This window comes from Stegastes partitus, unplaced genomic scaffold (genome assembly GCF_000690725.1).
Source record: "Stegastes partitus isolate 25-593 unplaced genomic scaffold, Stegastes_partitus-1.0.2 Scaffold654, whole genome shotgun sequence".
Taxonomy (NCBI): Eukaryota; Metazoa; Chordata; class Actinopteri; family Pomacentridae; genus Stegastes; species Stegastes partitus.
The window spans coordinates 26,181-44,673 of record NW_007578385.1 but is presented as its reverse complement, the minus strand read 5'-3'; the positions used below and the strand labels follow the sequence as shown (position 1 = coordinate 44,673).

At 41.7% G+C, this 18,493-nt stretch overlaps 1 protein-coding gene across 1 annotated transcript in view; it reads left to right on the top strand.

The window, feature by feature from the left end:
* The window catches only part of tmem145 (transmembrane protein 145), a 41,194-nt gene that overhangs the window by 445 nt on the left and 22,256 nt on the right, over positions 1 to 18,493 (top strand). The window contains exons 2-3 of the mRNA XM_008290054.1: positions 16,536 to 16,610; positions 17,032 to 17,109. Coding sequence (XP_008288276.1) covers positions 16,536 to 16,610; positions 17,032 to 17,109 — 153 coding nt within the window. The remainder of the gene's footprint in view (positions 1 to 16,535; positions 16,611 to 17,031; positions 17,110 to 18,493) is intronic.

The window sequence follows — 18,493 nt, the reverse complement described above, 5'->3', positions numbered from 1 at the left end:
TGAAGCCCAATCCATCTCTCTTGCATTGTTGTGTTGCCATGCTTCGATGTAAATAAGCTGCCTTCTGTGTTTATGGTCAGAGCCGTCACAGGTGTGCGTCATATGGCTTGTGGCGCGCAACGGTGGATGTGTGGTGAGCGTTCAGGAGCTGGGCTCATTAAAGCCCGGTTTGGTTTTTCTTTTTTCGTTTCTGCTGTCACCCGGATCAGCATCAGCAGCCACCCTGACGAGCTCTCAGAGTCAAAATGTTGACTGTGCAGCAGCAGCTCTGTTTCAGGGAGGCACCACCTGCTGTTCCTCATCCCTGGCTGGCGTTCTCACGAGTTTGTTGGGCTCAAGTTTGACATAATTGAGCAGCACAATGAGGCTGCCTACCATTTTGTTGTGAATTACACCACGCAGGTCACTCTGCAGACAAAGTAGCCTCTTTAACAAATCTGACAGATCAAGTTTTTTTGTGGTTGTGATATTTCTCTCAAAACCAGCATTTTGCAGAGAAAATCTAGATCCCCAAGTCTTTCAGTTTCTGACATCAGCATCAGAGTTTTGTTACATGGGCTAAATTAAACTGATGTTCAACAAACAGACCTCATAGATCATTAAAGAAAGAATATGATGGAAGAACAGATCCAGAGGTTTTGTACAAACTTCATGTTTTTCCTGACAGTACAGCTTACATTTGTATAAACCATAAACAAGCTGAATGAAAAGCTGGAGACGGGAAATATGTCATTTTGGCTTGATGCGTTCAGGGTAAAACTGTTGACTGAATAATTTTCTGTCAGTTTAGTCAGGTAGTGGTCTCAGCTCTAACATGAACACTGAGCAGAGGAAATCTCCTGTTGCCACCGAGCAGCCGAGCAGGTGTCTTTGTCAAAGCTCAGAACACGATGTGATGGATACAGCGTGATGCAGGATACATATTTTTGCATTGATCAGGTGAACACCACGCATTCAGGGCTGTTTTAATCATCACTCTGGCTTGCTGACATGGTGTGTTCACCGAACTCTTGACTACAGTAAATTTTTAGAAATGAGCCAGACTCTGAGACTCAAGCCACCAGTTTGAATCCCCAGAATGACGACGGGGATAAGAATGGATAAATTGAACAAGAGGGACTCCTCCATCCATCACAGCCGTAGAGATGCCCTTGAACGCAGCGCTGAATCTGCATCTGCTCCAGCGGAGCTGCTCAGTGGCCAGCAATAGGTTGCACTGGGTAACTTCCAACAGTGTGTAACTGTGTGTGTGTTTGACTATAGGGACAGTCATCTACTCCTCGACTACTCTCCGGTAGATAAGCACATAGTTTATTCAACTTAAGTATGTATGTATGCAAAGCTGCGCTGTAAGCTGTAAAATGTCTGTAAAAATTGTTTTGTGAAACTCACAATATCCTGGAACATACGGTGACGTCCTCAAACCAGACAACAGATGCACCTCATAGGCTGATGCCAGTGGATTTGTCTTCTCCTTTAAAAAAGCATGACAAATGATTACTAAAATAGCTGTTGAGTACAGTTTCTGTGGATGAACTAACTGATTAATTAAATAAGCTGTTGTTTTGTTTGTAGCGTTACTGTATTGTTAGACAAATTGGCATCAAGAAATCATTTATCAGGAGTAAATGAATGTTCAAAAAAGACTGAGGTGTGCAGTTTCTTTCATTAATTTTCAGGCTTGTTCTTGAACCATGTGGTGGGATTTTTCCTCTTCTGTTCCTCAGCCAGTTAGGTAATAATTTGACAGCCAAAGCAAACAAAGCACTTTGAATGACATCAGGCAAGACCAGGCTTGACGTATTGATATTTTGTGTGTGTGTTTGTGAGTGTGTGTGTATTTTAACTCCTCATCAGTCTTGCTGGTGCATTCCTGCCCCAAGGTCACCTACTAACTCCACTCCACACATCCCCTCGTTCTCAGATTCACACCCACACATACATACACACACATACACACATGCATGTATTGCTATCCTTGTGAAGACATGCTTTGGCCATCTAGGAGCCAAACCCCTTACCCTAAACTTAATTTTAACCTCAACCCTAAAACCAAGTCCTAACCCTTAAACAACCATGTAGCGGGCTTTAGAGCGATCTTTTAAATCAAGAGATCCTCACGTTACCAAACTGTCCTCTCTCTCCGATGGCCTAAAACTCAAACAGGTCCTCACAAATATAGCTGGACAAGCACACACACATGCACTCGCTCACAGAATGAACTCGGTTTCAGTTCCTGGATGCTGTGGCTGTATCAATGTCTGCAGAGGTGAAGGCAGAGTTTGCACCGGGCTGTAAATTGGCAAACAAAAATTTGCCACACCGAGATGGATGAACCGTTGAAAATAGCCGAGGGGCTGGAGAAATATAGTGAGACGCGAGCGTAGTTATCCAAAGGCAATGGCGCGGCAGACTAGTCAACATCTTTCTTTCAGCTGGTCGATGTGCACAATTAGCGTAAGTGGCTCATGGCATATGGACACGCTGATAAAATGTCCCGTAGAGGGGGCAGTGGTGTTGTGTTTTTAAGGGCAGAGGAAGGACGCCGGTTGGAAATCAGCTGGGGAAATTTGGGAAATAAACTTTGCCCTCCTTCAACAGCACGCGTAGACCTCTGAAAAATCCACCCGCCACTTCAGGCTTGTGTCTCTCTTGCGTCGGTGTCCGGAGAGCTGTATGAATTTGCAGCAGAGTGATAAACATTTACAAAGACTTCGTACGAGCTCAAACTCGGTTACATTTTGACAGCATGAATCATTCATCCTTAGTTTTCTGCACACTCTCAGCATTGCAGGAGGGAGTTTAAAGAATCAGTAATTAATGCATATTGCTTAAAAAATGGCTATAGACAAAAAGTAAAAGCTCTGGTTTTAATTTAAAAATCTAGCAACCCAGATTCACCGACATGCCTCAGCTCGTTGGGCTTTTCTCCATCCTAAAATCAGATCCTGTGGAAATATGCAGTGATTGATATCTGAGTTATTATAGCAGCAGTTATGGAATGAATATTGCCTGGATTTCTGAACTCAAAATCCTGAAGTAAGAGGCCTTGTATGTGATGTCAGATTTTAATTAATGCCACATCGTGTCTTCAAACATGCCCCTTGTGAACTCTTAAATTAGATTTTTTATTTATTTTTTTATGTTTTGAATTTTCAAGCCTTCACAAGTCACAGAAAAGTCCTTGAATTAGACTTTAATGCTTTGGGAGCCCTGTTTGGATAGTCCACGACTCAATCGGTTTTCCTTTAGCTCTTTTTAATGAGGGCCTTGTGACTAGATACAGATGTTATATGAGCTGATGCATGTGAGGAAGTGTTTTAATGTGTCCATATGCTTGCTTTAATATGTGTGTTTACATCCCCACAAAGCCTGAGCGCCGAAACACCCAGTGAGACAGAGAGGGACAGAGCCTGTGTGTGTGTGTTTGTCTGTCGTATGAGTGTGCCGGAGTGTGTTTATGCATTGCAGCATTGTGTAACCCTGACTAATGAATCATTGAGAAGCCCAGCAGTCCAGGGGTGACTTGACTAGCTGATTGGTAATTAATTGTTAATGAGGCTTAGCAAGCAAACAGGGATCTGGAGAGGAAAAAGAAAAAGACAGAAAGCTACTAAGATAAAAGGACAGAAACCGTGAGGGAGGAAGGAAGGGGAAAAAAAGGGAAAAAGAACAAGACAGTGAGGAGCTGAATTGACCAGATACTGCATCAAGGCATAGCACTTGATTAATGGGATGTACATACACGCACACACACACACACACACACACCACATGTGCAACCACGCACACATCACTTTGGGAGGTGGCTGAGTGACTCTGCATCACAATGCAGTGGCCTTGGGGAAATAACAGGACTAAAAGGGGATTAAGGTAGACACCTCATCCACTGTTGCTGTTCTCCAGGGATCAGTCTCTTTTCTGTTCTCCACTGACACACACACACACACACACACACACACACACACACACACACTGAGCTACACTTGGTTAACTAGTGGCCGCTTGGTTTAGCTGTTGACGCCGGTGGAATTGCCTGACCCCATTGTTGGATCGTGCTAATAGCTCTCAAACGCCACACGGGCTTGTTGATGCCGTCACTGCTTTGGTAGACAGTTTGACTCAAGTTAAACACGCGCTGATTTAAACGCACCGTCCAATGATGCAAAAAACTTGTGTTTAATTCTGTAGGGCAACAACAAATAATCAGTTTGACCATCGATTAGTTGTGGTCATCAGTGACGGATCAATTAAAAATAAAATAAAAATAGTGAAAAATGCAATCACAAGACATTTTTGCTTAAAAAATATATAAAAAGACTAAACTAAATGTTAAAACTATCTACAAAATAGTTTCCCTTGTTGCTAAATCTAATGGCCTGCAACTCATTATTTTTCTTATTTTCAATAAATTTCTATTTTTTTTCAGTCAACTATGAGCGTGTTGATAAAATGTTAACCATAACACGTAATTTGAACCACAATCTAATGGCGTAAAATCTAGATTTTCTCTTTACAACCAAGAAATATGACATTTGTGTGTGAAAAATGGCTTCAATGATTGCTTTTTAGGAAGTTTTCTCAATTAATGGGCCTGAGCAAAATGAAAATCTGTATCCAGATTTGTATATACAGTTACAGTTATCTTTATACTCGACAGCAGTGCATGATATTGCCAGAAAACTATTTGGATAATATTTGTGCACTGGTGCTGTGTGTCGTGGGTTGAATTAGGGCTGCAAATATGCACGACTGTCATTAGCATTTTGTTTCCCAATTATTTTCTCAATTATTGATTCGGTGTTTACTACATAAAATTTCCTCAAGCTCAAGAGAAGCCTTCAGCTAATGTTTTCCTCAACCAACAGTCTGAAACCTGAAAATATTCTAGTTTAATCCAAAACAAGACGGGGGGCAAATTGTCACATTTCAATCTGTTTTATTGTTTTAGCCTGAAAAATGACTGAACCGCTGAACACATCATGAGAAAGTTGTCTTTTTGTTGTGTGTGGACAGAACAATTGGTTAATCGAATTTTAAGGGAAACTGTTACAAAATAAATTCAGATATTTATTTAACTCTGTTAGAACAGTCCGATGAAATCCCTCGTCTGTTTTCACTATGACAACGCCGACTGCACATAACCGGGTCCATAAAGAAATGGCTCACTGAGTTTCTCGAGGAAATACTTGACTGGTTTGCACAGAACCCTGACCTCGACCCCATCAAACACCCTTTGGGATGAAGTGGATTGCCGATTGCGAGCCAGGCCTTATCGCCTGACATCAGTGCCTGACCTCAGTAATGCCCCTGCAGCAGAAAAGGAGCAAATCCCTGCAGCAAGGTTTCAAAGTCTTGTGGAAAGAATAGTGGCTGTTCTAGTGGCATATTAATACCTGCAGCTTAGGAATTAAATTATTTTTTTCAAACAGTAAATATTAAAGTGTGTTTCCATTCTTGTATTCGCTCACGTCTCGGATGTTAAAGCCAGAGTACACAAAGTATTCCAGAAGCTTTTTTTTTTTTATCACAGTAAAATCTCTTTACATCTGGACAGCCATCAATAAATCAAGTGTTCTAATGAGGCCAATAAGAACCAAATCTGTTATCTGTGGCAGTAACTGATCTATAAGAAGCCCGTCCAATCATTGCATTCAGTCTGTATGAAGTGATTGAATGGCCTACCTGCCTCACTAAGTGCCTCCCTACCTGCATGCATTCTGCCCACGCACTCATTGCACCTCGCCAGAGGCCCAAAAGACTAACCGGACACCGCCAGAGCTGGCAGGCTGATACAAAGGCTATAAAAAGTATTCACCCGACTTGGAAGTTTTCTCCTTTTGTTGCTTTTGAACATGGAGTTCAATTTGATGTGACTTTTTTTGGACAAGAATTCACAAAAAGACTCGATTTAAAATGTAAAATGAGTGATTGTGTTTACCCCCCTCAAGCCAATGTTTAGTAGATGCATGTAGCACATCTGGGAACTCATAATAGTGCTAATAGTAATAGGCATTTTCATTATCTTCTTCATGTATAGAGTCCAGCGTGCTTCACAGGGCAGCAAAATAGAACAGACAAGTCATACAATCATCAGAGTTTAAAAGAGAGATGAAAGCACAATAGAGTGTAAAACCAACACAGAGTTATGGAGAGAAAAATTATTAAAAGAAAAAAAAAACCTGACAGTTCAAACGAAATAAAAACTCAAATAAAATCAGGTAAGACTCGCCAATAAAAGTATAACAGGAGATTTTAAAGAGATCACTGATCCAGCCGACCTGATTTCCTCAGGCAAATTGTTCCAGAGCCTCGGGGACCTGACTGCAAACGCTTTGTCCCCTTTAGCTTTCAGCCGAAGACCTCTGCTCCAGGATCTTAAAATGTATACTGGTGCATAAGGTGCTGTAAGATCGGAAGTGTAACTGAGAGAGAGGCCATGACGGGCTGGTAAAGTGATCAGTACAATCTTAAAATCTGTCCTCAAACATACTGTGATCTAATTCAACAATCACATTTATTGGTTCTTGTTAGAAGCCTGGCAGAGTTCTGAACTAAGATTTTTGGGTGGGGCAAGACGGTTACAGTAATCCAAATGAAAAGAACTAAAACGGTGTAAAATCGCAACTTTAAGTTTTAAAATACGTAGAAATATTTCTGAGACGGTAAAAACATGATTGCACAAGCTTCGTGGTGTGTTGCTCAAAGCTCAGATTGTTGTCAAACGAAACACGAAGATTCTTTTACCACAGGCCTGACATGATGCAAAAGAGCTTGCAAAAGTGAAAATAGATTTAGCCATACACTGCAATCCAATTACAAGCAATTACAAGCTGGTAATGCAGTCAGTGAGAAACTCCAGGCTCTGAGAAACAAACCAGCTTTTACATCTGTATATAATGAAAATAAAATAGGCTCCAAAACCGACCCCTGTGGCACACCCCTGCATGACAGAGGAAAACGATAGTTGCTGGCGGATACACAGGCCCTTCTATTCGACAGAGAAGATAAAAACCCATCTAAAGCTGTCCCACATATCCCCAGCCAGTGCCTCAGCCTTTCCAGCAGGACGCTGTGATCCACTGTGTCAAAGGCTGCGCTGAGGTTGAGCAGCACCAGGACTGAGCAAATGCTGTGGTCAGCGGCCATAAAAAGATCTTTGGTTGCTCCGAGCAGTGCAGTCTCAGTGCTGTGGAACCTCCAGAATACAGATTAGAACGTATAAGAAATGTTGTTTTCTAATGCAGTTAAAAGTTGGTTGGATATTATTTTCTTTTTTTTTGACATAAAAGGTAATTTGGAAATAGGAATGTAGTTTTGAGAGAGAGAGAGAGGTTTCTGGCTCAGATTTTTTCAGCAGTGGGGTTACACAAGCAGCTTCAGAATAATCAGAGACACAACTGTCAAAAGCTGAAAGCAACCAGGCCACGACAGATTCCATTACTTGTTATTAAAACTTAGTCGGTAAAACGTCAAGAGGGCTAAACAGCTGTCACATGTGATTTGGTTTCTAGAACAGTCAGTCAAATCTGTTTGGATGTTCAGACAGGAGCATCCTTTGGTTCGCCAATACAGTGCAAAAGTTTTAGGTGCTTTGCTTGTGAAAGTGTAAGTATGGAACCTATAGCTGTTAAAGTGGATGATTCACGGTTAAAAACGATACAGTTGTGATCTGATACGGTCTTCCCAGGTAATTCAATAGATGCTGTTTTTACGCTCGGGGTAAAAACAAGGTCGGTTGTATGCCCATGGTTATGTGTTGATCTGCAGTTAAAAGAAGTCATGATGTTTAAAAAACCATTAGGATGAGCATTTCAAAACCAATTCTGCCATAGTTTAAAACAATGGGAGGTAAAATTTTCTGCTTTTAAGTTGACAATTGATTTTGGGGGACGATAAATCATAGCAAATAAAAATTTCATATATTGGTAAATGGACTGCACTTCTATAGCGCTTTTCTACCTTGATGGTACTCAAAGCACTTTACAATGTTTTGTCAGAGCTGCCATGCAAGGTGCTGCCTGCCATTGGGAGCATTTTCAGGTTCAGTGTCTTGCCCAAAGACACTTCAACTGTGGAGGGGCGGGGGATCGAACCGCCAACCTTGCAACTGGAGGATAACCGGCTCTACCACCTGAGCCACAGTCGCCCTATATTCGTTACGTTTAAAATGAAATATTCAAAGCCTGATTCATGAAAATTAGAAATCCAGTTTTTCAAATTAGTAGAATATTTCCTTAGACCCATCAATAAAAGGATTGACGATACAGAAATGTCCAACTCCTGAAAAGTGTGTTTATTTATACACTCAATAGTTGGTTTGTCCTCATTACCAGGAATGACTGCAGCGTGAAGTAGAGGTGATCAACCAGTGGCACTGCTGAGGTGTTGTTAAGGCTCAGGCTGCTTTGATAGCGGCCTTCAGCTCGTCTGTGTTTTGGTGTCGGGTGTTTCTCATCTTCCTCTTGACAATAACCCATATGGGGTTCAGCTCAGGTGAGTTGGCTGGCCAAATCAAAACCCCATAATACCCTGGTGGTCAGCATACGACTTTGGTAGTTTTGGCTCTGTGGGCAGGTGCTAAGTCCTGCTGGAAAAGGAAATCAGCGTCTCCATTAAGCTTGTCAGCAGATGGAAGCATGAAATTCTCTGAAATCCCCTGGTAGACAGCTGTGTTGACTTTGGGCTTAATCAAACACAGTGGACCAACACCAGCAGATGACATTGCACCCCAAATCATCACAGACTGTGGGAACTTCACACTGGACTTCCAACACCTTTGATTCTGTGTCTCTCAACCTTTGATCCGCGCTCGAAGGCCTTGATTTCTAAATGAAATGCACAATCGACTTTCATCTTAAAAGAGGACTTTGGTCCGCTGAGAAACAGTAAAGTCCTTTTTGTCCTTAGCCCAGAAAAGATGCTTCTGATGTTGCTTCTGCTTCAGGATAGCTTGATATTAGGAATGCGACAGTTGTAGCCGGTTTTAAAGACATCTGTGCTTGGTGGCTCTTGATGCACTGACACCAGCCTCAGTCCTCTGTTTGTGACACTCTCTCTGTGTTGCAGGTCGTCACTGTGCACTTTTCCTACCACACTTCCCTTACAGTCAAGTCTCCATTAATATGCTTCCATACAGCACTCTGCCAACAGCCAGCTTTTATAACAATGGGTTTCAGTGGCCTAGCCCCCTTTTGGAGGGTGTCCATGATTGTCCTCTGGACAACTTACAAGTCAGCAGTTTTCTCCATGGTCAGGGTTGCATGAACTGGACTAGACGGAGAGATACACAGGATTAATACTGTTTGGACAGAAATGTACTCAAACTCAAAATTACATATTCTAATAATTTGATATACTGGTTGTTTATTTTCATTAACTAGAAACCATATTAATATGTATAAAGAAAGTCCTACAATATTTCACTTCAATGGAGTGAATATAGAGTATATGAAAGTTTAGCTTTTTGAATTAGATTTTGAAAACTTTTTCACAATATTCTAATTTTTGAGCTGCACCAGTAAGAACTTTAAAAGTAAAAACAAAAAATCTCACAAGCAATTCAATAACATCTGAAGCTCTTTGTAAAAATCCTCACAAGACAAGCACCACAACTAATCCTGGGCTGGTTAAAACACTCGTAATGTGGAGAGCACAGGTCAACAAGTGGGCTACAATCAATAGTTTGCAACCAAGATTCAGTTAACAACACAAAATATAAGTTTGTAGACGAGACAGAATCATTTTAAATCAAACTCTTTATGGACACAAATCTCACATTGAGGAGTGCTATTTTAAGTATATTTCTAAGTGTGCTGTTCTCTGACTTGGCAAACCCCAAAACATTGTCCAATGTTTTATGCATCAGGTCATTGTCATCCTCGAAAACAAATCTTCTCCCAAACCTCAGTCATCTTGCAGACTGCAGCAGGCTTTCTCTTGCCTCTCTTCCATATTCCTTTGACTGGTGAACAGTTGTTGTTTGCAGTCTCTCCCATTTTAGCTGCTGAAGCTTGTAACTTTTTCAGAGGAGTCATAGGTGTCTTGGTGGCTTCCCTCACTCGTCTTTTTTTTGCACAGTCACTCATTTTTTGAGGACGGCCTGCTTTAGGCAGATTTACGCATGTGCCATATTCCCGCTATTTCTTGATGATGGATTAAACTGTAGTCCATCAGTGACTTAGAAACTTCCTTCTTTCTATGCCTACACTTGTATTTTCAATTTCTTTTTTCACAGAGTCGCTTGGAATGTTCTTGCGTGTTCAGAGCTCCAGCCAGGAGTAGTCACTGGTGTCTTTATACTACAGTCACTTGAGGCACATTCACTGCAATCAGAATATCTCCATTTAGGTACTTTTGGGACTTTTAGCAACAGTTTGCTGCATCTGTGTACACTTAGTTGAGTCACTTATGCAATAGGGCTGCAAGGGGGCACAGTTGGTAGCACTGTTGCCTCGCAGCTAGAAGGTCGCTGGCTCATGTCTTGGTGGGAGCACTGGGATCTTTCTGCATGTTCTCCCCGTGCAGCGTGGGTTCTCTCCAGGTTCTCCGGCTTCCTCCCACAGTCCAAAAACATGTTGAGGTTAATTGGTGATTCTAGTTTGTCCCCTTCCTTTGCCCTAAGTCAGCTGGGATAGGCTCCAGCCCCCCACAAGGATTAAGCGGTGTATAGATAATGGATGGATGGACTTATGCAATAACTTAATTGAAAAAGTAAAATAACTTTCATTACTTTGTAGAAGTCAGTTTTCACCTTGACATGAAGGAGTTTTTTTTTTTTTTTTTTTTTGTTTAAGCAATAAAAGGAGAAAACTTCAAATAGAGGTGATTATTTTGTATAGGCAACGTGGCACAAGCATAGTGGCCAAAGAGCAGCCACATGTTTAAGTTGGACCTAAGTCTGCAACATCTGGCACTGCTGTACAAGGCAAGAGAAGAAAGAGCAGCAAACAAAAAGCTTTAAGTTAATCTCATGGTTGCCTGATCAGTAGATGCTGGGCAGTTGGCTGGTGTGTTGGTTGAACTTGTGCTTAGAAGTCACAGGTTTTTATTTTATAGACTCCTACTAAAAATCAATGAATATATGAGTAAACTTCAGCAAGAGTCACAACTGTTGGTAACTCATTAAGCTTTTGCTTTGATTAGATTTATGTCAGGTTATTATTCAGTAGTTCAATCTTTGGAATTCAACTCAACAATTAACTGCCGTCTTCGGTGAGCAGCTAAAAGAGCTGGCTCATGGAGCAAGGGAGTCAGACTAATTATCTACTTTGAACATCATTGTTCGGAGCTGTGTACTACTGCCGGGTTATTGGGTAGAAAATTGGAAGGACAAGTGCACGAGAGCGGCACAAAATAAAAGTGGGTGTGTGCCGCGAATGAATGGCTCGTCCTTTTGATGTTTCTATGGCAGCTGCGAATGAAGGTATGCAGTAGTTGTTGCTATGGCACTAATGGCGGGGGGGGGATTAAGAGCGATGTGTGTGTGTTTTACGTGGTGTGTGTAAATGACTGTGGGTATACATGTTTTAGATCAGCCATAGCGTGCTGGAAAGAGAGTGACAGCTGCTTGTGGATAATTCTGTGCGTGTTCGTCTAACAAAGAGGTGTTTCACATGCTGAGGTAAATGATACCCCCTCCTCTCCATCCCACCATCTCAACCAGACCATCTCTCCTCTCTCCAGGGATTCATCTCTGGGTCAATGCTTCCCTCTGCTGCCCTGGTTGTCATGGTTACAGCCTTAAGCGTCACCCAGGACAACGCACAGAGGTGGGCGTGAGTCTCTGGCTTCAGTGACTTTTGGAGTTTGCCATGAATTATAACAGAGGCACCAAGGGCTGAAGCTGGCTGGCAGTGGCTGAAATATGGCTGCGGTTTTGTTTTGCTGTGATATATGGAGGCAGCAGCGCCGGCCACGGTACGCTGCTCTGGTTGCACTTTATTTCTCAGCGTAGAAATTACTGTGCTTGTTTATGTAGGGGAAACTCGGGGCAGTGGTAATTACAGTATAATGGTGCATAGGGAGTTTTGTTGGTTGGTTGGAGATCAAGAGTTCATAACAACCTGCCTTTAAGGCATGTTTTAATAAGCAAAATGAAAACTGTCCTCCGGTCTTTGAAAAGGCTGAAATGTGCAACAAATTCTCAAGTGTGGTTGGAAAGTCAACGTGTTTCATGTGAGAAGTCGCGATCATGTGTTGGATTTGTGTAGCTGAACATTTGAAGAATAGAATAGATTTAAAGGAAAGAAAACATTAACAGAAGTAGAACTCTGCACATCAGTACAATCATCACATCTGCACATGTGAGAGTGTAAGATGTGGAATTTTGCTGTGTGCCAGGGTTTGAATATGCTTTAGCTTAGATGGAGTTTCACGCCCACTTTGGGCTGCACAAGCAACAGGGATGAGCGCAGCCTTGAGTCAATTGTCAAGAAAGGTTGACTCAAGAGGAAGAAATTCACAAGGAGAGGACTGAGGCTGGTTTTAGTGCATCAAAAGCCATCAGCACAGACGTCTTTAGGAAACGGGCTACAACTGTCGCATTCCTAATATCAAGCAACTTCTGAATCAGAGGCAACGTCAGGTTCCAGAGTCGTCTTTCAGATGAAAGTAAATTTCGCATTTCATTTAGATCACTTCATGCTTCATTTGCTGGGCTTTATGGAGGTGGCGGCTTCTTTTTTCCAGCAGCACTTGACACCTGTCCACAAAGCCAAAACTACGACCAAAAGCTTTGCTTGCAGTAATATTACTGTGCTTGAACTCGCCTGACCTGAGCCCAATAGAACCCAATAACAGGTTATTGTCAAGAGGAAGATGAGGAACATCTCACCAAAGAATACAGACGAGCTGAAGGCTGCTATCAAAGCAACCTGAGCTTTAATAACACCTCAGCACAGGCTTGATGCCACGACGCACTGATGCAGTAATGTGTGATAAAAGAGCCCCCAAGTATTGAGTGATGAATGATGATGAGTAATGAACATACTTTTCAGAAGTTAAGGTAAATCCTTTTTTTGATTGATCTTAGGAAATTTTCTGCCAATTTGGAAAAGTGGATCTCAGATTTTCATCAGCTATAAGCCATAATCAGCTAAAATTAAGCCGAAATCAGAGAGGCTTGAATATTTCACTTTATGTGCAATAAGTCTAGAATTTGCTGCAAGGTGGAGCGGTGGTTAGCACTGTTGCCTCACAGCAGGAAGGTCGCTGGTTCGCGTCCCAGTGAGGACACCCGGGATCTTTCTACGTGGAGTTTGCATGTTCTCCCCGTGCAGCGTGGGTTCTCTCCGGGTTCTCCGGCTTCCTCCCACAAGGTCCAAAAACATGTTGAGGTTAATTGGTGATTCTAAATTGTCCGTAGGTGTGAATGTGAGTGTGCTTGGTTGTCTGTCTCTAAGTGTAGCCCTGTGATAGACTGGTGACCTGTCCAGGGTGTCCCCTGCCTTCACCCTCAGTCAGCTGGGATAGACTCCAGCACCCCAGCGACCCTTGTGAGGATTAAGCGGTGTATAGATAATGGATGGATGGAAGTCTAGAATTTACAAAATGTTCACTTTCTTGGATAATTGCTGAAAATGTGGGTAATATACTAAACAGGTTTTAATTTTGAGGCTGATGGGCGTATGCACATCACCACTCATTGATCCACCATGCCGACGCTGCTGCATTGCCTTATGTAAGCTCAGTGAAGTACACTATCAGCACTATTGTCTGGTCTCATGCTGCCAAGCATATGGATGAATAATATTAAGAATGGATAGTTTGTTTTTCCTTCTTCGCCTCTCTTGCTCATTAATGTGCTCAGCACCCCCTTAATGCCCTCCCCGTGTACCCTCTCTACGAGTTTACCCTCCTGGCACTACTTCCCTCCCTTCCAGTTTGTTTTTAACATTCCTAAAACTCTTGCCTGCTCGTATAATTCCTGTTCTCACTCTGTGCTTGCTCTCTCCTTTACAGCCCTGTTTATCACCTCACCACCTCTTATTTCTCTTTTTTCCCCTTTTCCTTGCTGCTCCCATTACCTTGTTTACATCTTGGGAGGTTAATGTCCATTTTTATCCCAACTGAAATGTCTCAGCATCCACTGGATAGGTTGTTGGTACATTTCAGTAAAATTTTTTCCCAGAGACTAAATTGCGAATAACTAAAAGGTTTTCATATATCCTGTTCAGTATTCAGTCGACGGATGTGCAAAATCTTTGAAGACGTTGTTGGTTCTCGAAAAATAAACGCTACTGACTTTGCTGATCCCCAGACGTCTTCTCTCGTGCCACCGTAAAACTGACATTTGTGTTTTTGTGTGAAATGTCTTAACAACTCTTTGATGTATTTCCATGAAACTTGGTACAGACAGGATGAATTGAAATGCCTTTTGTCTTCCCTTAACTTTTCATCTAACACAGTCATCAGGGACTGTTTTCACACAGATTGACTCTGACTGTGGCTTTAATCAGACTTTTAGTCTTCAGATGGACGTCAAAATTCATCTTTTGCACAAAGCTGCTTTGCTTTGTTGTAACAGAAGGACTGCTCTTGCTTTCACTCCATTAGAAAATGTGGTTACAGGGATCCAGTGTTACAACACAATGTCAGAAACATCCAGTAATTAAATATTCCAAACACAGTAAAGAGCTGCAGCAGATCTGAGATGCTGTTTAATGTTGTAGGACTCAATTTCTCTGCCAGTTTGATAGTCAGATTAGTTAACGTTAATAAACTGAGGCAGCTGATGATATCCTGCATGTTCCAAACATGTTCTGACCTCCTCATGAGAATTTCGTGTTGTTGCTGGTTCCATGACATTGTGAGTAACGGACAACTGATAGGAATCGTGGCTTCTTTCTCTGTTTGTTGCCACTGGTCAGCAAGTGTCACAAGTTTGTTACCATGGACACACTGAAGAGCCAGTGTTACAAGTTTTTAGGCTTAAAATAAGTCTAAAACATTATTGGAGACCAACCCAAGGCCAAACTTTTAATTTGTGTAATACAGTTGTGACTCGATAATCCGACCCTTAACAATCCAAATCCGACAGGTTTTTAGGAAAAACGAATGGAACCCATGAAAAACAACCTTAACATACCGACAGCCTTGGATTCTGACTCCGACATGACATTTTATGTCTCAAATAAGGATAACGGCGTATTATCTGACTTAACAATCCGACAGATTGGCTACGTTCAGACTGCAGGAATTAATGCTCTATTCAGATTTTTTTGTGAAATTAGATTTTTTTGTGAGTTCACATTTCCAATTAAATGCGACTTGTATGTGATCTGCTGTGTGAACTTCATACAACCCAAAAGTGTCCCACATGCACAGAAGAGGACACGATGACGTCACACGCAGCGAGCATGTTCAGTGTTTACGGAAGTAATCACGGATGGTGCCGGCGGCAGCAGTGGCAGCAGTGGCAGCGCCACTCCCCCGCCGCTGCCGCCGCCAGCAATGGTGGAAATAGAAGTGTGACCACTATCCTAAACTAGCATCAGCAGCCAAGTACTGCCTGTGCGTTCTGGCCACTTCCAGCCCATCGGAGTGCACCCCCAGGCTGGAAGTGTCCCCTCTACTGCTCTGAATATTTGGATATTCATCATTAATTGGGCCTGAATATCCAGAGACCAGAAAGTGATATTTGGACCAGCCATAGTGGTTATTATGAACAATAACTGACAACAAATGACCTTTCAAGCATCAAGCCCTCCTTGTATCTCGACCTCCGTCTTGACAATCTGACAGCCTTGCTATCCAACATGAAAGAAGGTTTTACATTTAGTGTTGGACTATTGAGTCACGACTGTATTTTTTCTGACCCAATACCTGCAAAACTAATGTCTTTTTTTGATTGTCCTTAGCTGTACTTTGTGTTTAGTATTTATAAGCAGCTTGGTATAAAACAAAAGTTAGACAATTAGCATGGTTCAAATTAGGTTTGCTACATGCCAGCATGGAAACATTGCCACTCGAGATGCACACTATTGATAAAGAGCTTAATATATCTGCATTACCCCAAATGAATATAGACTGACAGGTGAAACCTGACAGGGGAAAGATTCTGTTTTGTTTGATAATGTTACTTAAAGTTATACTGTGGGTTTTACATGTAAGTTGAAGTTTTTTCCTCCAGTGAACGTGTACATTTGAAAAGCATTGTATTCAATGTCAGTGGGCCGTCAGGATATGGGCATGCATAACAATACGTTTATTCCACTACAGAAGGGCAGAAGAGCTCTTATGTTCTCTGCAATTATAGGTGGAAAAAAATAGGTTTAAGTACCAACAGTAGCAAATAGCCAAAGTGGGCTGGAAAATATAATCTTATCAGATATCAGCTAAAATCCAGTGTGGTGCATCTGTAATTGTCATCGTGAGCATGCTGACATATTGATGTTGGCGCGTTCCCCAGAGCGCTGCCGTGCCAAAGTTACGGCTCAAAGAAGCACTAGCACGGCTGTAGATTCTTGTTTCTACTTTGCTCCGTCCACACGCTAATGTTTTTTTTTTCTGTCTCTTTGCTCTGTTAACCACAGGACTGGGTTTTTCTGACACGCTTTTGCTTTCTCACTGACTTTGGGCGGCTGGATTTTCGGTTCCGATATCCAAAGGTAGGATGACTGATGTAAAGTTTTGTGTGTGTATCATTCATTTTAATCATTTTTTTCCAAATTAGCTCAACAAAATAAGTGTCTTCTTTCTTCACTCTTTTTTTAGTATCTTCCTCTTAAGTAGTTCTCTTTTGCTTTTCTTACCTCATACAAGCTGATGCCACCCTTTTTTATCCCTTTTCTATTCTTTCTCCCTTCAGCTGTTCCTCCTGTACCTTCCTTGCCCTTTTTTTTTTTTTACATCTTTCTATGCATCTGTTGATTCGTCCACTCCTCCTCCTTTTACCCGTGCCTTACTTCACTGTTTTATTCTGCAGACTTTGGGAACAATTTTGTCATATCAATCTCAAACTGTGTCACTGCCTCCTCTCTGATCCGTCCACATCCCAATGCCATCTCCTTCTGTCTCTTCTCTGTGCAGTCTCGCTGCTGTCAGAACATATTGCTCTACTTTGATGACAGTTCTCAATGGCCAGCTGTGTACAAGAGGCCCGAAAAGGTGAGATACACTGACACCCTGTGCATCATGTCTTTTGACAAGCTATTATTAATGCCAAACACTGCTCCTTTCACTTATTCACATGTCACTGTAGTAACAAAAAAGTTCTGTCGCTCCAGTGTGGCTAATTTGTATTTTAACTTGAACTGAAGGATCACAGACTTCTCACGCTGCTCGGAATAAAACAAAGCTGCCATTTCCTGGAAAGTTGACATTTCTGGATGTATTATTGATGGTAGTGGCAGTGATCAAGGATGGTACAGTCCATGCTTTTGAACACAAAGTGGAACAGCAGAGAGTTCTGCTTGAAGTGAAGCCGCTCAACAAAAATGACAGCACAGAGTAGTCTGCAAACAGTTTTTCTCAAACTGATCGTACGGCTCTGAAGGCTGGTTGTGGTAAAAATCTGAAAGTATGTGAATGCATTTTTATTGTTTTGGCCCTAAAGTCTACCACATTAGATTTGAAATAAAACAGTGATTATGGGGTGAAATGCATAATTTGAGCTTAATTTGATAATATTTGCATCAGTTTTGGGTAAATTCCATCCCTCTCTCTGTCCTGCTCAGCTGATCAGAAACTAGGAAACCAGACATACACTGGCTGCGATTCCTGTAATGTTTGGCCAGCATCATTGTGAACACTCTCAAATACCCTTGAAGCCTAATAAAGTCAGCATTTCAGTTTTCTAGTTGCTGTTTTTTTACATTTTATTTTAATAGCCCAGTTTGCTGGAGTGCAAACAGCAGACTATATGCCTTTTAAATTTGTTAAACGTATTCAGTATACATTTAACATCTGTCTGATTTCTTCATTATGAAATCTCCCCCTCTGGTGAAATCAATTTATTGACTTTATTAAAATGTCCGTGTAGTGTTTTTATATGCTAGAAGACATATCGTGACCAAAACAAGCCGTCACCGTCGTGACTGAGCATTTCCACCTTGAAGCTGCAGCATACCGATGACAGACTCAAACACATGGATTTAGGCAGCCAGGTTTCCAGATGTAACAAGAAGCTTCCCTTATCCTTATTCTTCTTCAGAGTCCGTGGCTGAATTACTCCAATATTACAACTTGCCATTGTGTAACACAGGCTAGTGTGAACTTCAGGTGGGTGGTGGAAGAAGAGGTGGGGATCCATTTGCATGTTGATAAATCTAAACTTCACAGTCATTTCAGGACATTAAGGACTAATTTTGATTATTAAAGATGAGTTGCAAGGTTTTAAACAAACAAAAAAAAAAATCAGTGCTAAGATAGGAACTTTAAGTCGTCGGCTGCAGAAAGAGTGTAGACTCATGTAAACAGGTCTGTCTCTTAGTTGTCAAACTAACAAACATGAATTATTGATCTCCTCTTACATATGGCACAGTCAGCTGAT